At 46.8% G+C, this 24486-nt stretch overlaps 1 protein-coding gene across 1 annotated transcript in view; it reads left to right on the top strand.

Moving 5' to 3' along the window:
• CACNA2D4 (calcium voltage-gated channel auxiliary subunit alpha2delta 4) overlaps window positions 1-24486 on the top strand; it is a 130799-nt gene that overhangs the window by 53019 nt on the left and 53294 nt on the right. The window contains exons 24-27 of the mRNA XM_059816262.1: window positions 1692-1785; window positions 3165-3260; window positions 5419-5546; window positions 8793-8873. Coding sequence (XP_059672245.1) covers window positions 1692-1785; window positions 3165-3260; window positions 5419-5546; window positions 8793-8873 — 399 coding nt within the window. The remainder of the gene's footprint in view (window positions 1-1691; window positions 1786-3164; window positions 3261-5418; window positions 5547-8792; window positions 8874-24486) is intronic.

The following is a 24486-nucleotide window of genomic DNA, read 5'->3' as shown; positions in this document are numbered from 1 at the left end:
AGACTGACCAGCTCGGCTAGAGGGGGCAATGGCAGGAGGAGCCAGGAAAGCTGCTGTGACTACTCTGCTCCCTAGGGCCCCAGCCAGCATCCTCCAAGGGCTGCATGGTGCTGTCTAGACAGATGGGTTCTTTCAGAACAAGGATTATTAATTTTGTTTTCCAAGCACAATTGGTAACTCATTCAGGGAAAAAATTGTTACAGAGTTATCATCTTTCCTGCTCTCCCTGCTGCTCATCGCTTACACCAGGTCCCATTCTTCAGGCGATGTGTAGCCACACAAGCAGCTGATACAGCACCACCACAGACTGGGATCTCAGTTGAGGGGCAGAGGTGGGCAGCTATGCACGGGAACTCCCCACAGCAATTTAGCTTTAGGATGTCCTTCAGCCCACCTCACTCTCCATGGCTTCAGCCCCCTTAGCTGTGCCAAGTACAAGCTTTTGCATGTAATGCTCCAACTGAGAGGCACAAACCTTTGGCGCAAAGATGGGAATCTCTTAAAACTAAAATCAAATGTAATCCAATAATTGTTGCCCTCTTGCACAGTGTGAGCAGACCCCTCCTGGCTGTCTTCGGAGCAGGCTGAAAAGAGATGTACGAGTTGAAGAGGCCAGGGAGGAGGAGGAGGAAAGTTTCAGGAGAGATAAGGATGAGAAACATGCAGACTTGGAAGTGCTGTGGAGGAAAAACAAATATGATTTGGACACATCCTAGGCATGTGGGGCCTGGGGAGGGAAAGATCTGGTGATGAGCTCTGGTTCTGAGGTCTGAATGACAACAAGGATGTAGAGATGGATCCTGACAGCTGTGACAAAGAAAAAAGAAAGGAAGTTGGGAGAACTTGGGAGATAACATTAGGGGAGACTTGCGACCTCAACCCAGAAAGTACAGCTAGAAACACTGAAATAGTGGGGGTGGCTCCACCTAGAACAGCACTGAAAGGGGCATATCTGCAATATGATAGCCATTACATTCTCACAGGAGATGAATGCAAGCAGGGCAATACAGAAATGAAGCAGGTCAAATAAATGGGGGTTTAGAGTACGTCATTTAGCACATGATGATACCTCGAACCTTCCTAAACACCTCTCAGTTCCAGTCCAGAGTGGATTAGACTGGTAGCCTAGACTGGCCTGAGCATCTGGTGGAAACCAGGACAGGACAAGTGTTTTGTGAGACTTACAAGAGGGAAGGAGGGCTAACAGAGAAGCCAATGAGCACAAGGATACAGTAGAGGCCATGAAGAAGTCACTAGTGGTTTTGAAGAAAGTTTTTTGAGTGGAATGGGGTGGCTGGTGTCCTCTCTACAGGGCACCCAGAAGAAAGGTCAAGGCAGGGATTTGAAGCAATGGTGTGGACAGCTTGTTCAATCAAGGAGAAGGTCAGAGTGAAGGCCTGATGAATAACTTCATTTGAAAGCCTCTCACTTGCCCACATTTTCAAACCCAAACCCTTCCACTGAGTTTGCAGGGGAACCAGTCTGATGATCTGAGCTGTAACATCTGTTCCTGTGGTCTCTGCCATCTAGGGTGGTAGGTCCTGTTCTCAGCCCTATAATGGGAGGCCTCTTTTTGTGCCATGTTGCTCCACTGTCCTGGCCAGGCAGATAGTCCTTAACAAGGGACTTTCTAAGACATCTAGGGAAGAACATGTCTTTCTCTCCTGATTTTTGTTCTCCCTCCTTCTTAGGTGATGAGGAGTTGGTCCAGGAAGTGCTGTTTGATGCAGTGGTCACTGCACCCATGGAGGCCTACTGGACAACACTAGCCCTCAATATGTCCATGTAAGTGTTTGAGAAATAAATACGTGTAACACACCATTGAAGATTCATCTCCAGATGCATCTTCTCAGGCTGCACTGCAGATGCAGTGCTTGAAACAGTAACAGACCCTTGCACAGCATATAAGACACTTCAGAAATAGTTCGAAAAGCTTACAGAAATAGCTCAATAGCTTTAGAAATAACTCAGAAAGTGTCTCAGGAGGGGACTCCAGCAGGTTGGGCCTTCTCAGGAGAGCCTTTAGTTCGGTGAGGGGTTTTTTGGTAATGCAACATTAACACAACCCATGTCTGAATATCACTGGAGGACAGCAGTGATCTAGATGTGTCACTGCAAGGGGTGTTCAGCACCCGTTCTTTGCAGTGCCTAACTCAGATGCACTGCATTTACCTCTTTAGTTGATAGAGTTTGGTATCTCAGGGTACCTGAGACCATTTCGGTTTAAAGTTATTATAATGAGTTATTTCCCCATGCATCAGTTATTCCTTTGAACGGCAGCAGCATGGTTTGGCTTGACTTCCCATATGACTGTAGCAGAAGTTCCATCCCAGGTGGCAAGGAATTTGCTCCCTTACCAGCAGTGAAGAAAAGGGAGTTTGATCTTGTCTCTATTGGTGCTGCCTTCAGATTGAGCCTCAGCAAGCTTCAGTAAACAACTTTCTACTTTATTATTTCCAGTGAGACACCTGTTGCTTGTAGCATCTAGTATCATGTCACACAGCTCTTCTTTCAGCAGACAACATGTTACTTACACAGATATGTGGCCACGGGACTCCTGTCCCCATTTCAGTTACCAATATCCCTACCACTAACAGATGTTGAGCCAGTGGCAATCATGTTAGGACACCCAATTATCAGTACATCTTTAAACAGCTACACCAACACACCCTCCTCACTTTAAGGCCACCACACTTGCAGCAGACTCTCCACCATGTAGCTGTCCCATCTGTGCCCTTAATACCTCCAGCAAGATGTGTCAGAATCAATCTACTGCTACCCTGCCTGTCCTCTGCATCCCTGATACAGCCATTCTCTCTCTGCAGTTCCTCTCCCTCGCTTCAGTCTCATGCAGGCAGCCTGGAGCAGGGCCAGCAGGAGGACAGGAGCTTATGGTCTACTTACAAGAGAATGAAATGAGCAAACTTCAAAGGTGTGAATCTGGGTACAAGTCTAAGCCTGCCAATTGTTAGCCAGTAACAACCTGTTGCCATTAGCAGGGAGGAGTCAGTGTCACTCCTAGCGTAAACGGGTTATATTGCATATGAATCTGGGACCACGTCTCCAGGTGTGGCTTCTAGTTTGAAAGGCCCTCACCCTGGGGCATGGAGATGGCTGTTCTTCTGCAAACTGTTTGCTTCTGCTTGTGTGTTTCTGTTCCACAGGGAGACCGAGGCAGGTGTTGAGATGGCATTTCTGGGCACTCGGGCTGGACTCATGAGGAGTGCCCTATACGTGGGCTCTGAGAAAGTTTCCAACAGGTAAGTCCCTAAACTGCATTAAGGGGTTTCTCTCAGTGTCTCTGAAGGGGCAGCATGAAATCACCACCGGCCTTAGGAGTGTATTTGGAGAGACAGAAACAGAAAGCAAAGGAGCAACATCTTGATGGCATTGGTGCTGATTTACAGAGGCAGGGTAGGGGTCCTTTGTCTTCCTCTGGTCCTTTTGAGTTTTTCTTAAAATACTGTCCCAAAGTGCATTCATTTCAATGAAACTGTCAATCATTCCCTGACTTCAGTAAGCTAACAGAGAAAATGTCCACAGTTATTGTATGTCCCCAGGACCATTTTGCAGTGCAGAGGCTCTGCACTCCAGTGCCCTGGTGACATTCCAGCTTGGCTAGGTTTGATCTTTCTATCTCAATTCCTCTTCCAGGTTTATTCTGTTCTGCTTCTCACTTTGCCCACATCGTGGTGGTATCCCAGTGCCTTCCAGTGAGGCATTAAGTGATGTGACTGACATCTGTCATACATGATTCATTCTCTTGTCCTCTCCCTCAAGGCAAGAGTGTGTGTTCAGTGGAGGGTTTTGACATGGAAAGGGTATAGTTTGCATTTTTATTGTGTTTTGAATAGGCAGGCTGGTGCAGTGCTGCTGTAAAACAGGACAGATCACAGTGGCACACCAGCAGATGGAACAGAAGGGGAGTGTTGGTGGTGGTCCTTAGCTTCCTGGCAGCTGTTTCACTGTCTCCAAGTTCCCCAAACACGAGTCATACGTTCAAGGGAGAGAGCTCTGCTGTGCCTGAAGGGTGACACTCTTCATGGTTTTGAGGCAGTCTGGATAAGTCAGAGTAGTCAGGCTCTGGCAACAAGGGAGAAAATGGCCTGTGCTGCAGGAGACTAATACAATGATTCCCTATCCCCCACTGCTCATCAGGAGCATCGTTCAGTGCTTTTAAACAGCCACAGTCACCACACTACAGTGACAGACCCCTGCACATCACACAAGAGGCACTTCTGGAATCCCCTGAAAGGAAGGAACCGTATAAATGAGTAATTATTGTTATGTCAAAATATACAGCACAACAAGACTCTGAAAAGAAAGGGATTTGTCAGGCAAGACATAGGGACCTCCAGGGAAGCCCATGACCTGATTTTCACGAGGTCTCTCCTGAGCATCCGCTGCCTGTCTTGCCATGCCCTCAGGACTCATCCTCTTGCCTCAGGAGCACCCGTTTCCTAAAGTATTTGAGTTTGTGCATCTCTAGGAGATCACTATTCAGCCACAGCAGCATGACCTTCAGTTTGGAGTGGGGTTTTTTGGTTGGTTTTGGTTTTTTGGTTTTTTTTTAGGAGACTGTCTAATTCCCTTTTCTCACCTGCTCCCCATTCTCCTGCAGTAATTAATGGCCTTCAACTGGCCATACGCCAGCTTGGCTTTCCTCACCCGCCTGCTCAGGCCCACTGTGCCTCACGGCATAACGTGCCAGGCCTCCGGCGGGGCAGGCAGAGAAGGGGGACATCTTCCCTCCTGCCCTCCCCAGCCATCAACGCCCGGAGGCCGCGGGAAGCCGCGGCAGCCACCGCCCTGCTGCCGGCAAGACCCTGCCGGCCCGCGGCCTCGCCTCGCTCGCCCTCGGGGCCGGCGGCGGCGGCGCTGAGGGCCTCGGCCAGGGCAACAGCGGCACCTGGCGGGCGGCCGGCAGAGGAGTGGCGGCGGCGGCGGCGGCGCAGGCCCCGGTGGGGCGGAGGCGCCGCCGCTCGGCCCCCGGGCGCTGACGGAAAATGGCGGTGATTGTGCCGCGGGCGAGCGGGTGGGGTCTGTCCTGACCCGCTCGGCTGCCGGTGGGAGCGCTGAGCCCGTCCCGGAGGTCGGTCGCTGACCCACAAGCGGCCGGGGGGTGCGAGGCACGGGGCGGCAGGGTAGCTGCGTCCACGTTTCGGTAGCGAGGGGAGCCTGACAAACCTCCCCGGAGTCCCCGGAGCGAGGGGTGCCCCATGAGGACCCTTGCGCTGGCGTGGCTAGGTCAGCCGGGCGTCCCCGGGGGTCCCCGGGCTCCCTCCACTGCAGAGGAAGCCCCAAGCGATAAGAAGTGAGTGATGTGCCCAGCCCAGGGGTCCTGCCGCATCTCCCCGAGGAGGGCTGCCGCTCCTCTGTGCCACATACAAAAGGGTGCCCTGGGTTTTCTCCCGGCAGGAAATTCCTGACACGGAAGGACAAGGAAAGTATCTTCACCATGGACCACTTCCCCCTGTGGTACCGCCGGGCGGCCGAGCATCCCCCCGGGAGCTTCATCTACAGCATTGTTTCAGAAGACGATTCAGGTAACCCAGGCCTGAACGCCAGAGCAGAGGAAGCTTTTCACATCTTGTGTCCCATGCCACACCAATCCCTTTACTACCACCTCTTGTGTAGTGGGATGTGCTGAGACCTGGCCTCTTGGTATTATCTTTGCAGTGGTGTAGAGGCAGAGGGGTCATGGCCAAGATATGGGAACTGGACGCAGCAGGAAGACAAAGCTGCAAGCTGTGGGGAAGGCAGTCAGGGCTGCGTAACGTCAGGATGCAGAAGAGGTGAAGGACGCATGGAAATGCAGGGCCTAGGTAGACCAAAGGATTTAGGGACACGGAGCGTGGGGGAGCACAAGGTACTTGTGGGGCTGGAGGACATGTGAACTGTGGGAAGGGGAAGGTAAAGGTATCACAGAAGGAATTAGACACGTAGGTGTGACCAGGCCTAGGGCGGAACATCATCGGGCATACTGGATGACCATAGCAGCTGGGACTGATGAGTGATCAGCAAGCACTCAGTCAGGAAGTGTAAGTTTAGAGGGTGTCATTTTTTTCCATCACCACTTCCCATGACAGGAAAGGATGGGTTTGTTATGGAAGATGGTGGAGGAAAAGGCGGGGAAGGCTTTTCTGTAGCTTCCCCTTGGTGAGGGTATCTCATTGGTGCCCTGCCTCCTTCCCATCATACTGCTACACTATGGCACCTCTTGCCCAGCTAAGGAGCTCAAACACAAGAGGAAAGCAAGGAGTGGCTTTTCTGTGTCTCGCTTAGGGTGTTGGTCCCTGTGAGTTCCCAGGGCCAGCCAGGACCTCCTCAAAGGCTGGAAGAGAGCAGAAGAGCCTAGAAAGAAACATTCATAACAAAATACTCATGTAAGACTCCTACACAGAAGGCAGAAATCCCCTCTGCGCTCCTCCTTGGCCCCTAGCTCTCCATCTCTGTCACGGAGCTCAGCACTTTAGCTGTTAAAGCTTTTTGTGGCACAGTGGTGGGAGGCTGGTGGGTGGGAAAGCAAGTAGCAAAGAGGAGGAAACCAGACTGGGAGGCAAGAGATGAACCAGGATGTAAAGGGAGAGGTATGGAAAGAAAAAATGCTTGAAACCTTCCATGAAAGCCTCTGTCTGCCTAGCACCCTTACATCTCACTTAAAAGGCAAGTGTGGAGAGAGGGGGAGGCATGGCAGGAAGGACCTTTTACTCCCCTGCATGCCATGGCATTTGCTTTTTGGAATAGAGTGTGGGTTAGAAAACCAGGCAGTGACACCTTGTAGAGCTTCCTAGGGCAGCCGTTACCCTAGCCACAGTAGTCACTGCTGGCTAAAAATTGGGGTTGTGGCTTGATGTGGCTTTCTTAGAAGGCACAGGTAGTTTTGCATAGACAAAGACAGAAAACAAGCAGCTGCCACTGTTTTTTGGTTTTTTTAATTACATGGCTGTTGGTCATAAGCTTCAATCAAGTCCAGGATCCCATTCACCTGGCAACACTACAGGCACATTGTAAGAAGTAGCACCTGGCCCTAAAAACCTTATGCTCTAAACTATAAGGGAGATAATTAGTGTCTTTAGAGATGAGCAGCTGGGCTTGGAGAGACTGTGATCCCTGAGATCACACAAGATGCCTGTGAAGAGCCAGGAAATAATACTCAGTGCTTCTGAACCACAGTGCTTCACTGTCAGAGCAAAGTCCGGACCCTTCCATGACATCCGATGAAGCAGGGGTGCCCCACCTTTTGGCCAGAACAGACCGCCCAGTTTCTTATTAAATTCTTGATGATTAGATGCTGAAGTCCCCCTTTCATGCCGTCCCTGTGACAAGGGGTTTGCACGGCAGATGTACTTCTTATCACATAACATGGAAGAGCCCAAAGACCTCCCTGTTGGGGAGGAAACCAGCAAGGAATGGCTGCAGGTCATGAGAATAATTTATCCAGGGCTCTTCCTTCCAGTGTCCAAAAGTCCCAAAGGGAAGAAGACAGCAGGTAAAGCTCTGCAAGTCAAGTAGAACTGTTCTTGCAGCCCAGATATCTCATGTGTTGGGTGTTTGGGGTTTTTTTGGTTTGTCCTTTTTTTCCTAGGGCTGCTAAGTGTATTTTGCTTATTTGCCCCATCGTAGGAGGAGCAAGAAATTTGGGGTTCACCATAAAGGCAGGATTAGGCTCAAGGCATGTGAGCATAAGTTGGCTGGGTATTTGTTTCACAAGGGCTTTACTATTTCTGACATCCTTGAGCAAGTCAATCTGGCTTCAGTCCAAAAAAACAAGTGAAAGACTGCAGGCTAAACAGTGGTAGACACAGAATCGTGCTTAGGACACACTGGGTACCAACAAGAGTGATGAAGGCAGAAATGGAAAGCAGTAATAAATGCTGGATCTCTTGGGAAGGAAAGAATCCCTGACCCATCTGTCTGAGCAAGAGATTTCCGTACAGCACGCGAGAAGGGAATCAGTTGCAGGCTAAATCGATCATGCTGACCTTCAAACTGTCCCCTGGCAGTTCCAAAAGAGGTACTCCACCTGAAGCTAATCTAATCGCATTAAAAAAATACAGAAATGGAAACTGTCACATGAACAATTGCAGGCTGAAATAACTGCACTAACAAAGAGACAGGAGGTGGGGTTCAGTTGCTTGAACCTGTACAGCCATGCTATTTTAAATACCCTGTGGGAGCTAAGAGATCTGCATGGGGCTGGCAGATGGGACACAGGACCTAGAGGACACTTAAAGCCGCAACTATAGGATATTCAGAAGACCCTGAGGCATACAGAGTTATGCTGCAAACTCTCAGAAGACTTTGTTTCTAAAATGGAGTGCACCCTGGAAGTACCTGGAAGTGATGTGTCTGTCTCTCTCTCCAGTTTGTAGTGCTGGCCTGGCTTGGGTAGCGAGCTAGGTGTAAGCCTGGCCTTTGCTGTGGAGAGTCAGTGTCAGAATTACCTGTCCTGCTTCTCTGTCTAGAGAGTTTAGCTGGTGCATGAAGCAGGCCTAAGAGAAGCTCTACATGCACAAAATTGAGGAGGCCAGTCCTTTACATTTTATGCTGAGGATGCTACTTTTATCACGGGACATTATCTTGAAGAAAAAAAAAAAATCTACTCGTAGCCCCTTAGGTTGCTTATGTGTCTTGACAGATGCAGTCCTCCAAACTCTTGGATGTTTCAGGGCTGAGGCATATGTACACACTGGCATGGATGTAAGAGTGTGTGAGTAAGCTGCTCCCACTGCGTTTTACTCCTCTCTGGTGGTAAGCTAACCAAGCCTGCTGTATTTGTGTCTTGACAGAGGGAGGTGGCCTGCCAAACGTGGTGACAGTAAGCACAGCTGTGGCTGTGGCTGTGGATGGGAAGATGGGTATTGCTGCAGGTAGGACGTTCTGGTTTCTCTTTTTATCTTGAATGAAATGGTTGCATCTTGTGCTGAGAGTGGGAGCTGAGAGTGGGAGCTGAGAGCTGTTAGCTTGTCATTCAAGGGAAATGATGGGACCCATAGTAGCTTGTGATGTTGAAAACTAGGCTAAACAAATAATACTAGAACAGGTACGGCATGGCTGATAGGCTTTTGAAAGGAAAACTGGCTGTTCGAATGGAAGCTTCCCACCTTCAATGCTGGTGAATTTGTGGATTGAGATTATTTCTCTGGAGCATGAGTAGGTTGAGAACTCCGCAGGTTTTGAACTGTTTGCAGGAGACACTTTTGGTTTTGGAAGAACAGCATGTTTATACATCTCCATCGTTATCTCAGCTGAAAAATAACTTTTGCTAGTGGAATAGGCTTGTTGCTAGATTTCCAGCTCAGACATATAGATTGCCAAACTTGTCTTTGCATCTGAGCTTTAAACCCCTTTTGGCAGACCTTCACTAGACTCTGCATCTACTTTTGGAAAATTCATAAAGCACATTATTTCCAACAGAACACCAAAGCTTTTGAAGCTTTACCATTTTCTGCAGCAATTCTTCAGCCTATACGGAAGTACAGTAAACTCAAGTGAAACAGAGCAGCCATTTAATGAAACAAAGCAACATTAGTCAATAACGCTGGCATCATGTCCAACTAAAATGCTCTGTGTAGGAGTATTGGGGTAAGAGAAGATGTCGCTCAGTGGAATTTTTTTCAGACCTGGAAGCATTGACTAAGGGAATAGGTTGATGGAACAGGTAATGGTGTAATTTTCACCAGAAACATGCCAAGATGCAAAGCTGCTTGTGAAAGAATGGTTAGTGTTAATGGAGTCGTGTATGGCAGAAGGAATGACTGAGTAGAACAGATACCAAACAACGACTTTGTTATGGGAGTATCCAGTAGAGAGAAGGCCATATAGCACATACCTTCAGATCAGAGAGTCAGCCATTGTTTTTGCCTAGCCTGGGTAGGATAGGATGAATGGTCTTCAATACTACTAGTCAGTAAAACTATGGCAGTTTAACTTCATCTAATGAAGCATTCCTTAATTTCCAGGCTTTCAGTAAGTTCCAGTTGAGAATGGTACTCTTTAAGTATCACCTGGGCATTTAGAAATTACTTGTAAGCTGAAGGAGGGGTGTTATGAAATAGCACTTTTCACTAATATACCACCATTTCGAGCCCAAAGCCAGAAAATTATTATGAAGTCTCTCCAGAGACTCCTGTGAAATAGAGATGGTTTCAGTAAAGTCCATGTTAAGTAGATGCTTGCATCATAGAAACTGCTCTCAAAACTGATACTAGCTGGTACTGTTATGAATATACCCAGCAGAGAATGAAATAGCATTGAAACTGTACCAAGGTCTCTGCGCAGCACTGGAGCATTTTTCTAAGCATGAATTTGGGAGGAGAGAAACCATTTTTTTAAAAAAATACTGGTTTTGATGGTTCTTCTCCGTCCCTTTCCTGACCTGTGAGTTAGAGCAGAGGCACACCAGCAGTTCATCTGGCACTCAGCATAAATACAAGGAAGGAAACTTCTGGGTGGGAGAGCTGGAGCAAGAAGTGGCAGGAGGATCTGCCCCTGACAGAGCCATTTCTCTTCTGTCAGCAGTGCTTTTCACAACCCCTGTGGAGACTTCCACCCCCTCAGTTATGCTGAATGCTGATTGTCTGTGTGGACATGCTGTGAAGGGGCAGGATCTTCTGCAGAGGGAAGAGGAGGGTGGAGAAAGCAGCAGAGGATAGGGAAAGAAATCATGTTAAAACAATAACAATAAGGTAAAAATTCTGTCATTTGTGGAAATGATATAGAACAAACCAGTTTCCTCACTGGTAACCACAGAAGTTGAGACACAGATATGAATTCTGAATTGCTTTCATTCCTTAAAGGTACCATAGTCCCTGTCACTAGCCTGCACGTTAGGTGACCTGACCACAAGTGTCTTCTGCTTACTTCCACACATGGCACATACAGCTGGGTGTTCCCCATTCCCCATTTCTTAAGTGTTGATGGAAACTACCCATATTTCATCCAAAGTATGGGCTGCATGACAGCATTGAGGGAAATAATTTCTCCCGAAGGGTCCAAAGTCCTTCAGGCCCCCAGCTGTAGCCCCCATTGACTTCAGCAGGAGTGCAAGGGTTTGCCAAGGTGTGTCCTATCTGCTGGCTTGGGCGTAAGTTTACACCATGTTTTGGGGGTTTCAGGGAGCAAAAATGTACTATATCTGTATTACCATTTGCTTTGTTTCCCGTAGTGACTAGGTTCATCATCTAAATCTTTCATACCAGTAGTCATTTTAAAAAAAATTAATAAAAGGAAATCATTGTGGTCACACTACCTATTGCAATACTATTTGATCTTGTGGATAGCAGCTTTCGTCCTGAGTGGCTAGGACCTGATTCTAGGGGACTTCACCCCACAGCGGAGGCTGCAGCACAAATGATGTTGGGCAGTGCTGCAATACCATCCTGGGTACAGGAGAGAGGTCAAGGAAGGGGAGTGAGTGAAGACACAGCAAGAGGCAATCAGAGCAGAATGGGATGCAGATTGTTGTTATTAGTGTTATTCTGATGGCATCAGCCCTCGGTGGGATTGATACTGTGTTCATTCAGAGTGAGGATACTACCAGAAGTTTGGTACCCAGCACTGATTCCCAGAAAGGCAAATATCTGGGTAGGCTTGTAGTTTCTGGATAAATGCAGTCATAGTTCTGTAAAAGGGGAACAACAGAGACTTTGTAAGTGCCCCTATAAAAGTGCAAGTGGTATGAACTGGCCTGTCATTCTGTCACTGATCGTTACTGTCACTTGGTTGACTTGACGGTCGTTGGGAGGGATTTGTAAGCACTGTGAAATGTTCGCTATGCATGCAGTGAAAAATTAAGCTCTAGGATTTACAGCCATGCCTGTAGGGAGGGAGCACCCCCAGTGGCCCCATGGGGAGGACACCAGTGACAGGGAGCATTTGGCCCCTTTTCTTCTGGCAGCTGAATGGCAGTCCCTAGCCAAGGCAGAGAAAGGCGAACTGGTAAAATCAAATGTCCTGGAAGATGATACGGCCCTGGATGCTGTGAGGGTGTGAGGGAGCAGTCAGCTGGGGTTAGAGAGCAGCCAAGCTGGAGGGCTGAGAGCAGGGATGGAGGAGGAGTACGAGGGCCTCCTTCTTCCCATTTCAGTCTAGCTTAGCTCAGCAGGGAATCCCAGAATGGGTTTGGGGGGAGTCCAAGATGCTTCTCTTGCTGTTGGAGATGCTGCTTCACACAAGGACAGCTGGGGAGGTGGCCAAATTCAGGAGGGAAGAGCAGTGTCCTCTGTCCTGCCCTACCCTCTCCTTTTTTCACCCATCCCTCTCCTTCCCCCATGGGCCAAGTCCCTGTACCTGGGGCACAAGGGGGACATGCAAAGGGTTCAAGGTACCTGCAGGTCTCTCAGAGGACATGGTGGTGCCAAGGCAGGGTCCGCTTATATGAGCTGAGTTGGTGCAGTCTCTTTGGTGGGAAGCCACACAGGCAAACCTAACCCTGGCTTGGCTATACCTGTTTCTTTGAATTAATAATATCTACCTGCTATATTGTGCTTTGGCACTTCAAAGCACTATGCAAACATTAAGTAATGCCTGGATGATTAATTATAATTAATTAGAAGGCAGCTATTCTCCTGGGATGTCAGTCCAGTACCTTTCATGCACACTAACTTTGTTGGAAATGAAAAATAAGGAATTGTGATGGCACTCTCCCCAAGCCAAGTCCTGCCCCAGATAGCACTGTCATCTGCTCCCTCCCATGAGTCAGTAGCCTGGGGCTTTCTGGTCCTCAGGGGATGCACAGCAGAAATCACATGTAGTTGCTGACAGAAGCTTTTAGTGATTAAAAGCCCCAGTGAAACTGCTGGAATCTGTGCAGGAGTTTAGCTGTCACTTTGGGCTGTGCATGACGTCTCTTTCACTGCCTGACCTTTCCACTGTTCGAGTTATGTGGTTGTGAGCTGGCTGCCAGTCCCAACAGCAGCAGATAGGGGTTTCTTCCCATTAGGTTCCTTGCCATGGTTGTCGCGTCTCAGGGATGGGAGACAGCTGATACCAGCAAACCATGGGGAATGCACAGGCTCCGTGGTGCCAAATAAAACAAATCCAAATGGGCACTTGGGAGGTGCAGGTTTATTTTATACAATACCTCTCTTCTCTGTTTATATTCAATGTTACTGTTAGTTCTTATCTGCAATGATTGGACCACGGTGAAATCGTTATCCCATTATGACAACAGTATATACAGATGTATTTGGGGAGAGTCCTAGGCAAGCTCAAAGAAGGGTGAGAGAAGAGAAATACTGTCTTTATTTTACAGAAAGGGTTTTGGGACACTGAGTTATTAAAGCCAATATTTTCAGAAGAGCTCTGTACTCACAGTAGGAGCAGATATTAAAAAATGCTTTGATTTTTTTTTAAAAAGTATTTAAAATCAATCATTCTGAAAAATAGATAATGGGAAGTAATTTTGCCATTATACCACTGGTTAAAATCCAACCTCTATCAGTCCGATGGAAGCTCTTCATTTGAAAAGCATTTACAGGCCAGCTTGATGTCTCTCTATCCTTTTCCTTGGTCCCCAGTTTTGGCTACCTACTGTCTGTTAACCAGTGAGCAAAGAGAAGAGGTGCAGGTGGCTTTTTCAGCAGTTCTGTTGCTGTGGCATCTTTTCAAACTGATCTACACACAATTCCGTATTCCTACAGTTTTGTTGCTTGGGTGGATAAAACTTTTCAACCTCTTCTCTACAAAGTGACAGTTGCACCTGTAGAAGCTGCTAAAATCCATGGAAATAAACTACTATAGCATAAGCACCTTTTACATGGGAATAACTGCATCCAAGCTGGAGAATTAAAATGATTGCACTAGACTGTCTTGAAAACCAGCATAACATTACCCATGCAAAATCTGAGAGCAGCTGATCTCTTTAATGTGTGCTGTGGTATTCAGAAGGAATGCTGCCCCTCTTTTAATGCTGGAGGTTGTGCCAACATTGTTCCAGTGCAGGGACTTCTGTGAGCTCCCGAGGCATCAGCTGGGTGCCTTTAGGGAAATCACAGTCTCTGCTGCATTCAGTGGTAGCACGGGTAAAAAGAAGGAAGACTCAACTCATTTTCAGCCCATCACCTGCTACATCTGGTTTCTGCCTGATGCCATTGCCTCCTGGCAATCCCCAAAGCCCAAGCAGTTTCTCAGGCATCCCTTTGATCTGACAAAATGAGAGACATCGGAAGGGGCCATGCCTTGGAGCTCAGTCATAGAAGGTGTTAGGGGCACTCAGTAAGGCAGAAATGCTGATGATTTTAGTACTAACAGCAGCCATGCCTTCTCCACCTCTCAGGACATCTGTCTGGAGGCCGTTATCAGTCAGGACACATTTGGCTGGCCTAAGCATTGAGCCAATACTCCACAGGCCAGGGCATCAACATTACACAGTGCCGTTGGTGTGCAAAACCAGTGTCTCTTGCATCCTTCAACCATCCGTCTGCCTACCTGCCACCCATTGCATTCTACTTCACATACTGAGCCTTGGGGGAGACACCTATAAATAGAAAGGCTGCTTTTTGGGGTGTTTCTGGGACAAACACAAGCTGTTCTATGAGCCTGACAAAAATGAGGTGGTTGCCTTATTTTGCACTGGCTCTGATCTTACAAACTCTGCCTTTTGCGGAGCTTTGGTATCAGTGCTGGGGCCACATGGTTGCCTGTTCAGAGCTGGTTATCCTCCAGCCAGCTCAATGGACACACAGAAAGAGCAAGCATCTGCCTGCAAAACTCCATATAGGTGTCTCCATGCATAGACAGTAACTGGTGGCAAGGGTGTTAAATACGTTTATTTTATCCTCGAAAAATGCTAAAAATAGGTATGTGAGACATCTTCCATAGCATTCTTCCCACCCTGGCTGGACATTAGCAATTTCGTTTTCTTCCAAGGTGTATCTGCTGTCTGCGTAGGCTGTAAGATCTTCAGCACAGGCACCGTGCCTCCTCCCTGTGTGTGTGGACATTACCTATTGCCTTGGGGATGAGCCTTTGGCTGGGGGCAAAGCAAAGACAGTAGTCAATTCTGTAGAATAAATATTTCCTTGTAGCCTCAGCTGAGTGCTGGAGTTTGCACGCTGCACCACTTACTGGGAAAAAAATATTAAGTGCATCAGCCCTCCTTTCCTCAGACCATGTGGGCATCACTTCGCCCAGCACAGAGTCCCCACTGTGGGTGGGTGCCTGTGCCCAAACCCTGCCCTTACCAGCTGTTTCAGGGTATTTTCTCAAGGGGACACCATAACAACTTGTGAGCAATGGGATTTCTCTAGTGGGGTCTAGTCAGGCATTTCTCTGGGACATCCCCAGTCCTGGAGCTTGTTCCAGGCTGGAGCTCTAGCCCAGGAGCCCATTCTTGCCTGTGCATAGCAGAAATCTTCTAGTCTAAGTTTATCCATTACTGCTGCCTCTATAGCTCCTCTGATTGCCATGGTTGTCATGCTTGAAGGGAAAAGAGCCCTTGACACTGGCTCAGAAGAGGCTTGCATATAGCTGGATTTTTTAGATTGGCACCCAGCGCCTTTGCCATGTTCCCTTTGCTTGCAAATTATTTGATATAATTTTAATTCTGAGCTGAATTAGAGCAGTGTGCAGGTTGTCATGGCAACCATTTCCTTGTGCCTTTTGGTCTGACTCATTGCAGACAATTACTCTCGCGCTCCAGGATTCACAGATGTGATAGGAGAAGAATCATGTGCTGGGCTTTCAACTTTTTTTTTTGTTTTTAATTTCCTTCCCAGTGTCTCTTGCATTAACTCCTACCTAGCCAGCATCAGCAGGGACCTGTATCTCTGCCTGGGGCCACATGGGCCTATGGGAGCATATTGCATGTAGAGCATATGTAGATGCACTAAGTGTAAGGGGATTTGTGCATATGTGTGTGTATTTGCATACACAGTTTCTCTGCAGTGCGTTGCACGGCTGTGATACCTGTCTGCCTGTTTAACTAGGGGTGTGCACAGATGCATATACTTACAGAGCGATTTGCACTTATTTCTGCCTGTGGTGCGGCTACATACTCACACGTGTTTTCTGTATATGCACACAGGTGTATATATATACATAAGTAATCTGTGTAGACATGGAAAAGTACCCAGTGTGTAGAGTCTGTCAATATGCACTGAGTATTCGGGGGGACTGACAAACTGCAAGGGTCATGAATGGGCCAGGACCTCCCATTCAGAGCTGTGTGAAGATCCACAGACTGCCAAGCAAGTGGCATTAACACCTCTGACCAAGTAGGGTCCAAACCTAAATCTTGTGTGATTGCAAGGCCAGTGCATTGCTTCACTCACATGTGTCACCCCACAACAGCCCACATCTATGCATCTAAAGTACAGGGAGAAAAGCAGTGTTGTCCATGCAAGGACCATAGCCTTAACAGGTATAATTGGTGTTATAACCTGTGTTAGGACCTATAGTTCAGCAGAGAAGCAACATCACGTGAGAAGATGCTGAAAGGGATCATAGAAACAGTCTGTAGATGTAAGGATGAAGGGGGTAAATATTAGAGCAGAGAAGGTTACAGAAAATATCTTGTAAGATGGTTTGGCTTAAATTCAGCCAAGGCACAAGCAGACAGGTTTAGCAGGGTGAGAACCACAGAAACTTAGCAGATCTGAGGACAGCTCCAGTCTACTCCTAAGATACATTCCTTTTACCGCCAAACTCAGCCTGTTTCCTTCCCGAGTTCCTCTTCTCCTGCCCTACCTATCCACTTAAGGCACAAATCTCCTCATCGTAAGGCTATGTAATGGGACTCCTACTACCAGCCCTTTCCCCTCGTAAGACCTTTTGCTTCTCCTCCTTTCCCTCATTGGGATACAGAAGTCCATTCATAGGACCATAGGATAATTCTGGTTGGAAGGCGCCTCAGGAGGTCTCTAGACAGCCTCCTGCTCAAAGCAGGGTCAACTATGAGATCAGATCGGTTTGGTTATAGTTTTATTACAATAATATTCCCAGAAATATTCCTCTTTTCTCCCTAATGCTCATACGCTGTGCTCTCACTCTCTGTACTGTGCAGAGGCTGTACTGATAGCCATTCCCTTTTTTTCTCTCTGTCCTTGCTCTGTATGAGGACTATCAGCAAATCTTCATAGGGAGGTGCTGGATGCAGGGTAGTTTGCAGTGGGTATGGGCCCGCTGTTGGGTGGTGAGGCACAGAGGGTGTGAGAGGAAAGAAGAGTTGGAAGGTGGCCGTCCTGCTTCTGCCTGCGGGAGAGCTCGTCTGGGAGCCCTTGCCTGGAAACCCTGGGAAGTGCCAGGCTTTCCCAAGGCAGTGGGAAAGCAGGGGAGAGATGTTGTGTATGCAGGAGATAGGCAAGATGTGGACAATGGAGCTTGCCCGGGGCGTGTGGAGGGGTGGTCTGCTGCTGGCCCTTGGCACTGCTTTCACAGGCAGCAATGTAAAGTCTGGAGTGTGAGGAGGGAGCAGTTCAGCTTTCGGGGACACTGTGGAGCCCACGTTTCTGGGAAGAGTCAGTAAATGGCAATGCCTGATTCTGTTGCTCTCCATCTGTCTGCCACCACAGGCAAGTGCTTAGGCTCCTTAAGCTGGCTCTGCAGAGAGCGTACATGGAATGGAAAAAGAACAGACAGCAAAGAAAGCTGTGTCTTAGAGGTCAGGAAATGTAGGGATAAAGTGGGGATTGCTTACAAATGAAGCTGAGTTAGATCTTGCAAAGGAGATTAAAACAAACAACAAAAGAGTCTTCAGCTATTTGAAAAAAAAGGGAGTAAGAAGTGAGGCAACTTCTGGGCAGTAAGAGTGAAGTCAAGATCAAGGACAGTATAGTCTGAGCCAAAACCAAAGAGGACTCTGTGCCCAAGTTATTGATAAGGACAGCAATATCGTCCTTGGGGAAAGAAACAAGCTGGCTGCTGGGAATAAGCAGCTCAAGCTGCTTAGTGCACTCACAGTGCTGGGCCTGGGTGCTCTGCAGCCCCAGGAGAGCTGGCATGTGGAAACACAGTCTAATAGCAAGGATTTTTTTTCAACTCTACCCGCAGTGGTGACTCCATGCAGGCTGGAAAAGTGAAAATTCAGCAGTTAGGGTTAAGGAAGGGAGAGAAGTATGTTTGTCAGTCTCAGACCTGTACATGTGACCTCTGTAATGTTTGTAGCACTTTAGAGAAGATCTTGAAGGAAAGTATAATTATTGCCGAGCGGTTAGGGGAAAAGGGAAGTCAGGCAATATAAGTTTATCAATGCTAGATCATACCACACTAACCCAATAGCTTTCTTTCAGATTATTGTTTTCCTGGAAGGCAAAAGACGTTTCAAAGGTCTCATCTCAGTATTTCAGTAAAGCGCTTGATACAGTGCCACATAAGAAAAAATTAGTTAAACTGGAGGAGATCAGGAAAGGCAGAGGACTTATAAGGGGCAGGGAGATAGAAGTCAGTCTGGGAAGATGGCAGCAGCAAGATCACCTATCAAAGTCTAGCAAAAGGTTACTTGTAGCACTCCCCCATGGTCAGCCATGTGATTAGACTTTGCTAACCTTAACCTTAGACCCTGACTCAGCAATAGGTAGTGAGGAAGCGTCCTGATGATTCAACAATAGAAGGCATTGCTGGTACAGGGAAGGACCAGGGTATCTAGAGAAAACCTTATTTGACCTTGGCAGGAGTACCAGAAACAGAATGAATTTCAGTAGTATGACAGACAAGGTCATATGCTTGAGAACTAATATTAGAAATCTTCTGTAAGCTGGGGACTCTATGAGGTCTGGCGGAGAGCACAGCAAGCAGGACCAGAGGCAGCCCTTGTCTTCTGGGAACTGTTGGGCCAATTTTGCCAACTCTCAGTGAGGCTCCTCAGTGTAGGCTGTATGGCCCCATGATGCCCACATAAAATTCAGGGAGCCTTTGTTATCTGCCAAGTTCCATCCTGAGATCCTTGCCGAAAGGCAGCCAGGTAGACTCAGTGGTAAGCATATCCTGAGAAAGCTCAGGAGAAAAATGCTGAAAACTTCTGTATTAGGTGATGGTAGAATGATGGCAAGTGATAGTATGATGCAGTTGTGGACGAAGCAAACATTGTCCTAGAGCTTACCTGGAGAGGTGTTCCCACTGGGGATGGGGATGCATTGGTGCTCCTACCCAAAGCCCCGTGAGACATCTCCTCTAGTTTGTGTTACAGTTTCGGCCAAAGGAATGCAGGCTGAGACAGGTACAGACAGGACAGAAAGATAATGAGAGGAAAGGGAAGCCTGACTTCATGAGAGGAGTCTGGGAGAACCCAGCTTGTTTAACCACATGCAACCAAGGCTGAAGCAGATAGGATTGCTGTAATAAATGCATCTTGGAGGAAATGTTTAAACTAAAGCACACTGCTTGTATGAAGACAGTGTAGTAATAGATAGGCCATGAAAATATTTAGGATGGAAAACTAGAAGAGGGTTTCTAGCTGCTAGGGTAATGCAGCTTTAGCCAGAATCTGAGGTAAAAAGACAAATGGGTTTAAGCTGGAGCTTGAAAAGTCTTTAAGAAGGTGATGGTACCTTGAATAGAATGAGATGAGACTACTAGCCTGCAGTCCCTTCTCTATCACCAGGGAACAGCTGAAGTCCCTTGTCTCACCATGCCACAGTAAAATTACCAGCAAGGAAGCAAGCCTCGAGCGGTCACTCCTGGCACTCCCCATTTACTGCAGCACTGCCTTTGGATACAAGGCTGGGCCTTTTTACCATATAATTTACATACCCCATGATTTTAGTCATGACTGAATAAAAATATGCTTGTTAATGCAGCTGAAAGCCCCAGCACAGCACCTGGAAGGCGAGAAGTTAGGGCTGACTTAAACCCCTCTCTCAGCCTTTGATAGCATGGTGGTTACTCTTGATTGATTTGGGTTTTGCAAAGTAAAGAAGAGTGAGCGGAGAAGCCCCTGCTTATGATAACAAGCCTTTAAAAAGCAAATGGGGATGTGGGGGCTGGTGTGGTTTTGTGGCAGCTTAGACTGAGAAGTGACAGTTGAGGAGATCACAGAATCACTAAGGTTGGAAAAGACCTGTAAGATCATCAAGTCCAACCTAAAAAAAAAAAAAAAAAAAACCACAACCAACCCACCCAACACCACACAGCACCATGCCCATCAAGCCACAAGAGAAGGGAGAATCTGAAAAGCAGCTGGTCAGAGGCAGTTGCTGAAAAGGGGATGATCAGTCACAAGAGGGTGAAAATAAGGGAGGGAGAGAAAGAATAACTGGGGAGTCAAAGACATCTATGTCCAGTGGGAGAGATGTGAAAGATAACCACATGAGACCATGAGTGGATGAGAAAGTGGAGACTGCTAGAGGGGGACCATCAGTTTAAATAAAGGGCTAGATTTTTCTCTTGCCAAGAATTGCATAAATCTGAAGACTGTTGTTTAAAATCCAGTGAATTTATACTACTATAAAGGTGATTATGAGTGGGATCAGAACCAGTTTCCGATAATCTGGCTCCCTCAAAATGACAGGTTAGGGTTTTGCCCTAGTGTTTCCGTATGCCTTCATCTTTAAAGTAGGAACAATGTTCACACAGCCTAGCAAGTGTGCTGTGAGACATATTGTTTGGTTGGGAGGAGAAGGGAAAGGTGATATTTACTGTTATATGGCAATAGTCAGGTAGTATCTACAACACAGAGCACAGATTTTGGTGGATGGGGAGCATACTTCTAAAAGGAGGAGGAAAAATTGGAAAGAGTGCGACAAAAGGCTACAGTGTTTTTCCAGAGGTGAGGAAATGCTTTACAGAGAAAGACTTAATTAACTCGATCTGCTTATCTTACTGAAAAGAAAACTGAGACATGATTTGGTTGAAGTATAAAGTACCTTCACAGGCAGAGATGCTGGTTACTGAACGTTTGTTTTTTTGATCTAGGGGAGAGAAGCATAACAAAAACCTGTGACAGGAAACCAAACAGATTCAAATGAGATATTAAGCATGAATGCTAACAGTGAGCATGAATAGTTATTGTAGTAAGGTACAAGGGAAAAAGGGGTTTTTCATCTCTTGAATGTTTTTTAAATCAAAGGTAGATGCATTTCTGGAAGATTTGCCTTAGCTGCGTGTAAACACTCACTGTTGGACTTTCCACAGGATAACTTCTGTATTTTCTGTTTCATAAGCTAAACAGATTGAGCTCTTTAAGCCTTTCACAGCAAGGCATTTTCTGCCACCCTCAAATAATGTTTGTGATTCTTTCCTGCACACTTTCCAAGTAGCGTGCAATACGCAGAAGGTCAGACTGGATGATCTAAAGTCCCTTCTGGCCTTTATGCTCTCTGAATCTCTGCCTCTGTGAATTCATTAATGTTTGCAAGCTCCCAGAGAGCTGCTAAAGGCAAGCACTATAGAAATGCAAAGCATTGTTGTTACTCTGGATATTTCCCTTGAGCTTTATGCAGAGCTGATTGAATATCTCAGTGTATGGTCTGTGCATATTTCCTCAGATGAAATACCTGCATTTGTCGCTCGTTTGGTGCCCTTTATGAGTTGATTTTCTGCAGCTGTTCTAACAAACAAGTTTATTCCCAAGTTAGGACACAGAAAAAGCAAATGTGAAGGGCCAAATCTCAACTTGGAACCCTGAGCAAAAAGCGGCATGTTGTTGTCCTGGCCCAGAAGCTCCATGCAAGGCAGAGTTATTCTTAGCATCACGCTTTGCTTTCTCCTTGGCTCCAGGTGCCCTGCACGTGGCCTCTGCCTGGCTGCAGCACGGTGCCACTGTGGGAAGGAGAAGTCTAGCCCCTATTCATTGCTTCTCCTCCACCCTCTAAAGGGAGAAAAGCTGTGAGGATTCTGCCTTGTCCCCAGATTGCCAGGGCTGCTACTGATCTGGAGAGCTCCCCAATATGACACAGGAAATCTTTATTTACTTGCACTCCATTCTTTAACCGTACTTGTCAGAGAATGCTTATTCTTTTGTCTCTATTGCACAGTATTCTCAGAGGGAAGGTTTTTTGGTCCTCAGAAATCCCTTGCTAGGACTTGCACTTATCTACTCAGAGGATAGAAGCTGACCCTCTGACCTGTGCTTCCAATCAGTGCTAGCAAACGCTGTTCAAGCTGGCACAGCAAGCTGCTGATGAACAAGATACTGAGGAGGAATTCTATTTTATATATTTGACATGTATTATATATACATATATATAATTGCATGTTTATATATATGGTGTTTTATGTGTACGTGAGTACACATATACTCAGGGCAGGGCAAATACATTTGCCAATATCAAATAATCAAATAATAATCAAATTATAATAATCAAATTGCAGAAAATCACAGCCTGCTCCTGGATAATTAATGAACTGAAACAGCTTAGAGTGATCGGATGAGTGTGTTGGCTTTGCTTTTTTTCCGCTCTACATTTCTGGTATTATATGAACTGCTTAGTAGTATCTGCATGCGCTCCTCTACCTACATGGCAAAATCAGATTAAACTATGTGTCATAGACACCATACTGTTAAACAATAATGGTGATTCTCTTGCGGCACATACCTCTTCAGCAGAACAGATGCCTCAGCTGTTATCAGACTAAGAGTATCTGGGTTCTGCTCCCAGTTTCTCTCTGAAGATCAGACTGAGTATAACAGGGTGGCCAAGTATAACAGTGTGAGTACAGTGTCACAAGGGTTTGTTTGTGGTGGGGTTTAACATCTTTTGTGGTTCCACATGCATCAGGATGAGCTTTTTGTCACAGGAAGAGCATGTGATGAATTGTGTATGCTTAGCACCAGAAGCGGAGAAGTGGGGAATTAAACTTCTTAGTTGTGTGTGATAGACCTGACCAGTGAACAGCTGGTGGAGAGACTCTTTTAGCTCTAGGGGTGACAGCTTGTGTACTTGGGGGTGCAAAATAGGATTAGATAGCAATTTCCATTCATTTCAAAATAACCTTGCTCAGGAGGCTCAGGAATCTGGAGATGTAGGAACCCATAACTCACTGTTTGTTACTGTAAGTTTTATTGAACATTATGCTCTAATTAAAAAAAAAAAAAAAGCTTTTGGAATCAAATCTGACCTGAATATAGCTCCGTTGGCTTCTGCGTTCTTACACTAGGGATTAATTTGGCCCTTTCTACTTTTATGTAATGAGCTGATTGCCACAGTATCTTATCCTTGTTACACAATCGCCCTTGTCTGGCTGTGTCCCTGGGGCACTGTGTGTGTGTGTTTCTAGATCTAGGGTCTCACCTTGACTGACTGTGTATTTAGTCGTACAGCCTCACCCGGACTACAGGTACATGCTTGCCTAGTACTTACACTGGTATAGTATATGTGTGTGTATATATGTGCATGTTCATTCCAAGTGCAAACACTATGTATAGACAAGCATACACATATGTGGGAATTCAGAGGCTTTTTCATTTGGCTGGCTGTATCCTTGCAGTGTTTGCTTTTGCAGGGAGTAGGGGAGAGAGGGAAGGTTACTATCAGAGATCTCATTTAAACAAGAAGGAGCATAGGAAAATACATTCTTTATTATTCTTCTGTAACAACAAGCCAGAAATATAATATACCTTTAAAAATGTTCTGTCTCATGCCAAAGAAACCTCCATTCAATCATTTTAGAAAATCTTGTTGCTCTCCCTCAAACAGTAACAAAAAGAAAAAGAAATTACAAGTGCCATCTGTTCCCTGCAAGAAATGTGCCTGCCTATACCACAGGTGGGTGTGTGGGGAAGAGGGGGGGGGGGGGGGCAGAAGTGGTGTTTCTAGTGGCCCTGCCAGCCCCTGCATTGCCCTAGACATGTTAGAGCTGCCTGCCCCAGAAGAGCATTTCCTGAGGGCAGGCACCTGCATGTGGCATTGGTACACCTGCCTGCAGCAAAGGGTGCATTCAGGGGGATTCCCCCCATGCCTAGCCATGCCTTCAGGGAGAATGGGAGCCCCTGCCCCACACACCAGAGGAACCCATTGCTTGGGCACACAAGGAGCACTGGGTCTCATTCCTTATCCAGCATCCCACAGGAGAGCTCTGTTTCTGACCACACGGGGTACCATGTTCCCTAGAGTGCCTGTGGACAGTGCAGCAGCTCAGTCACACTAGGGCAGCCTGTTTTCCAGGTGTGCTAGGGAATAGCGTAAGAACCTGTTCGCAAATAGTGGTATAAAGAGGGCATTTCCCAGTGAAGCCTGTTACTCTGCTCTGCATGAAAGAGGACAGGTCCTTGTCCTTCCAAGCACAGTATTTGCTTTCCAGTGGGACTCCCCATAGCGGCCAGCCTTCATGTTTCTCAGGAACTGTCTTTTCTCCCCTTTCCTGTCTTCTCCTTTCTTGGGTGGGTTTCTAATCATAGCAGTCCCTTGTATAGGGTTGAGATGAATCCAGACTTTCTGCCTTATAAACAAAAATAAAAAGGAAAGGATGGGCAAGGTCATCATCAGCCCACAACACAAGATATAGAAAATATCATTAGCAACAAAGAAAAATTGGTCAGGACAGGAGGAGATCACAGGGAAGGTGCAGGGAAAGGAGGATTTTACTCCCCCCCCAACACCTGCATTG

The sequence above is a fragment of the Gavia stellata genome, chromosome 4, assembly GCF_030936135.1.
Source record: "Gavia stellata isolate bGavSte3 chromosome 4, bGavSte3.hap2, whole genome shotgun sequence".
In the NCBI taxonomy this organism is placed as follows: Eukaryota; Metazoa; Chordata; class Aves; order Gaviiformes; family Gaviidae; genus Gavia; species Gavia stellata.
This window is presented reverse-complemented; position numbering and strand designations above follow the sequence as displayed.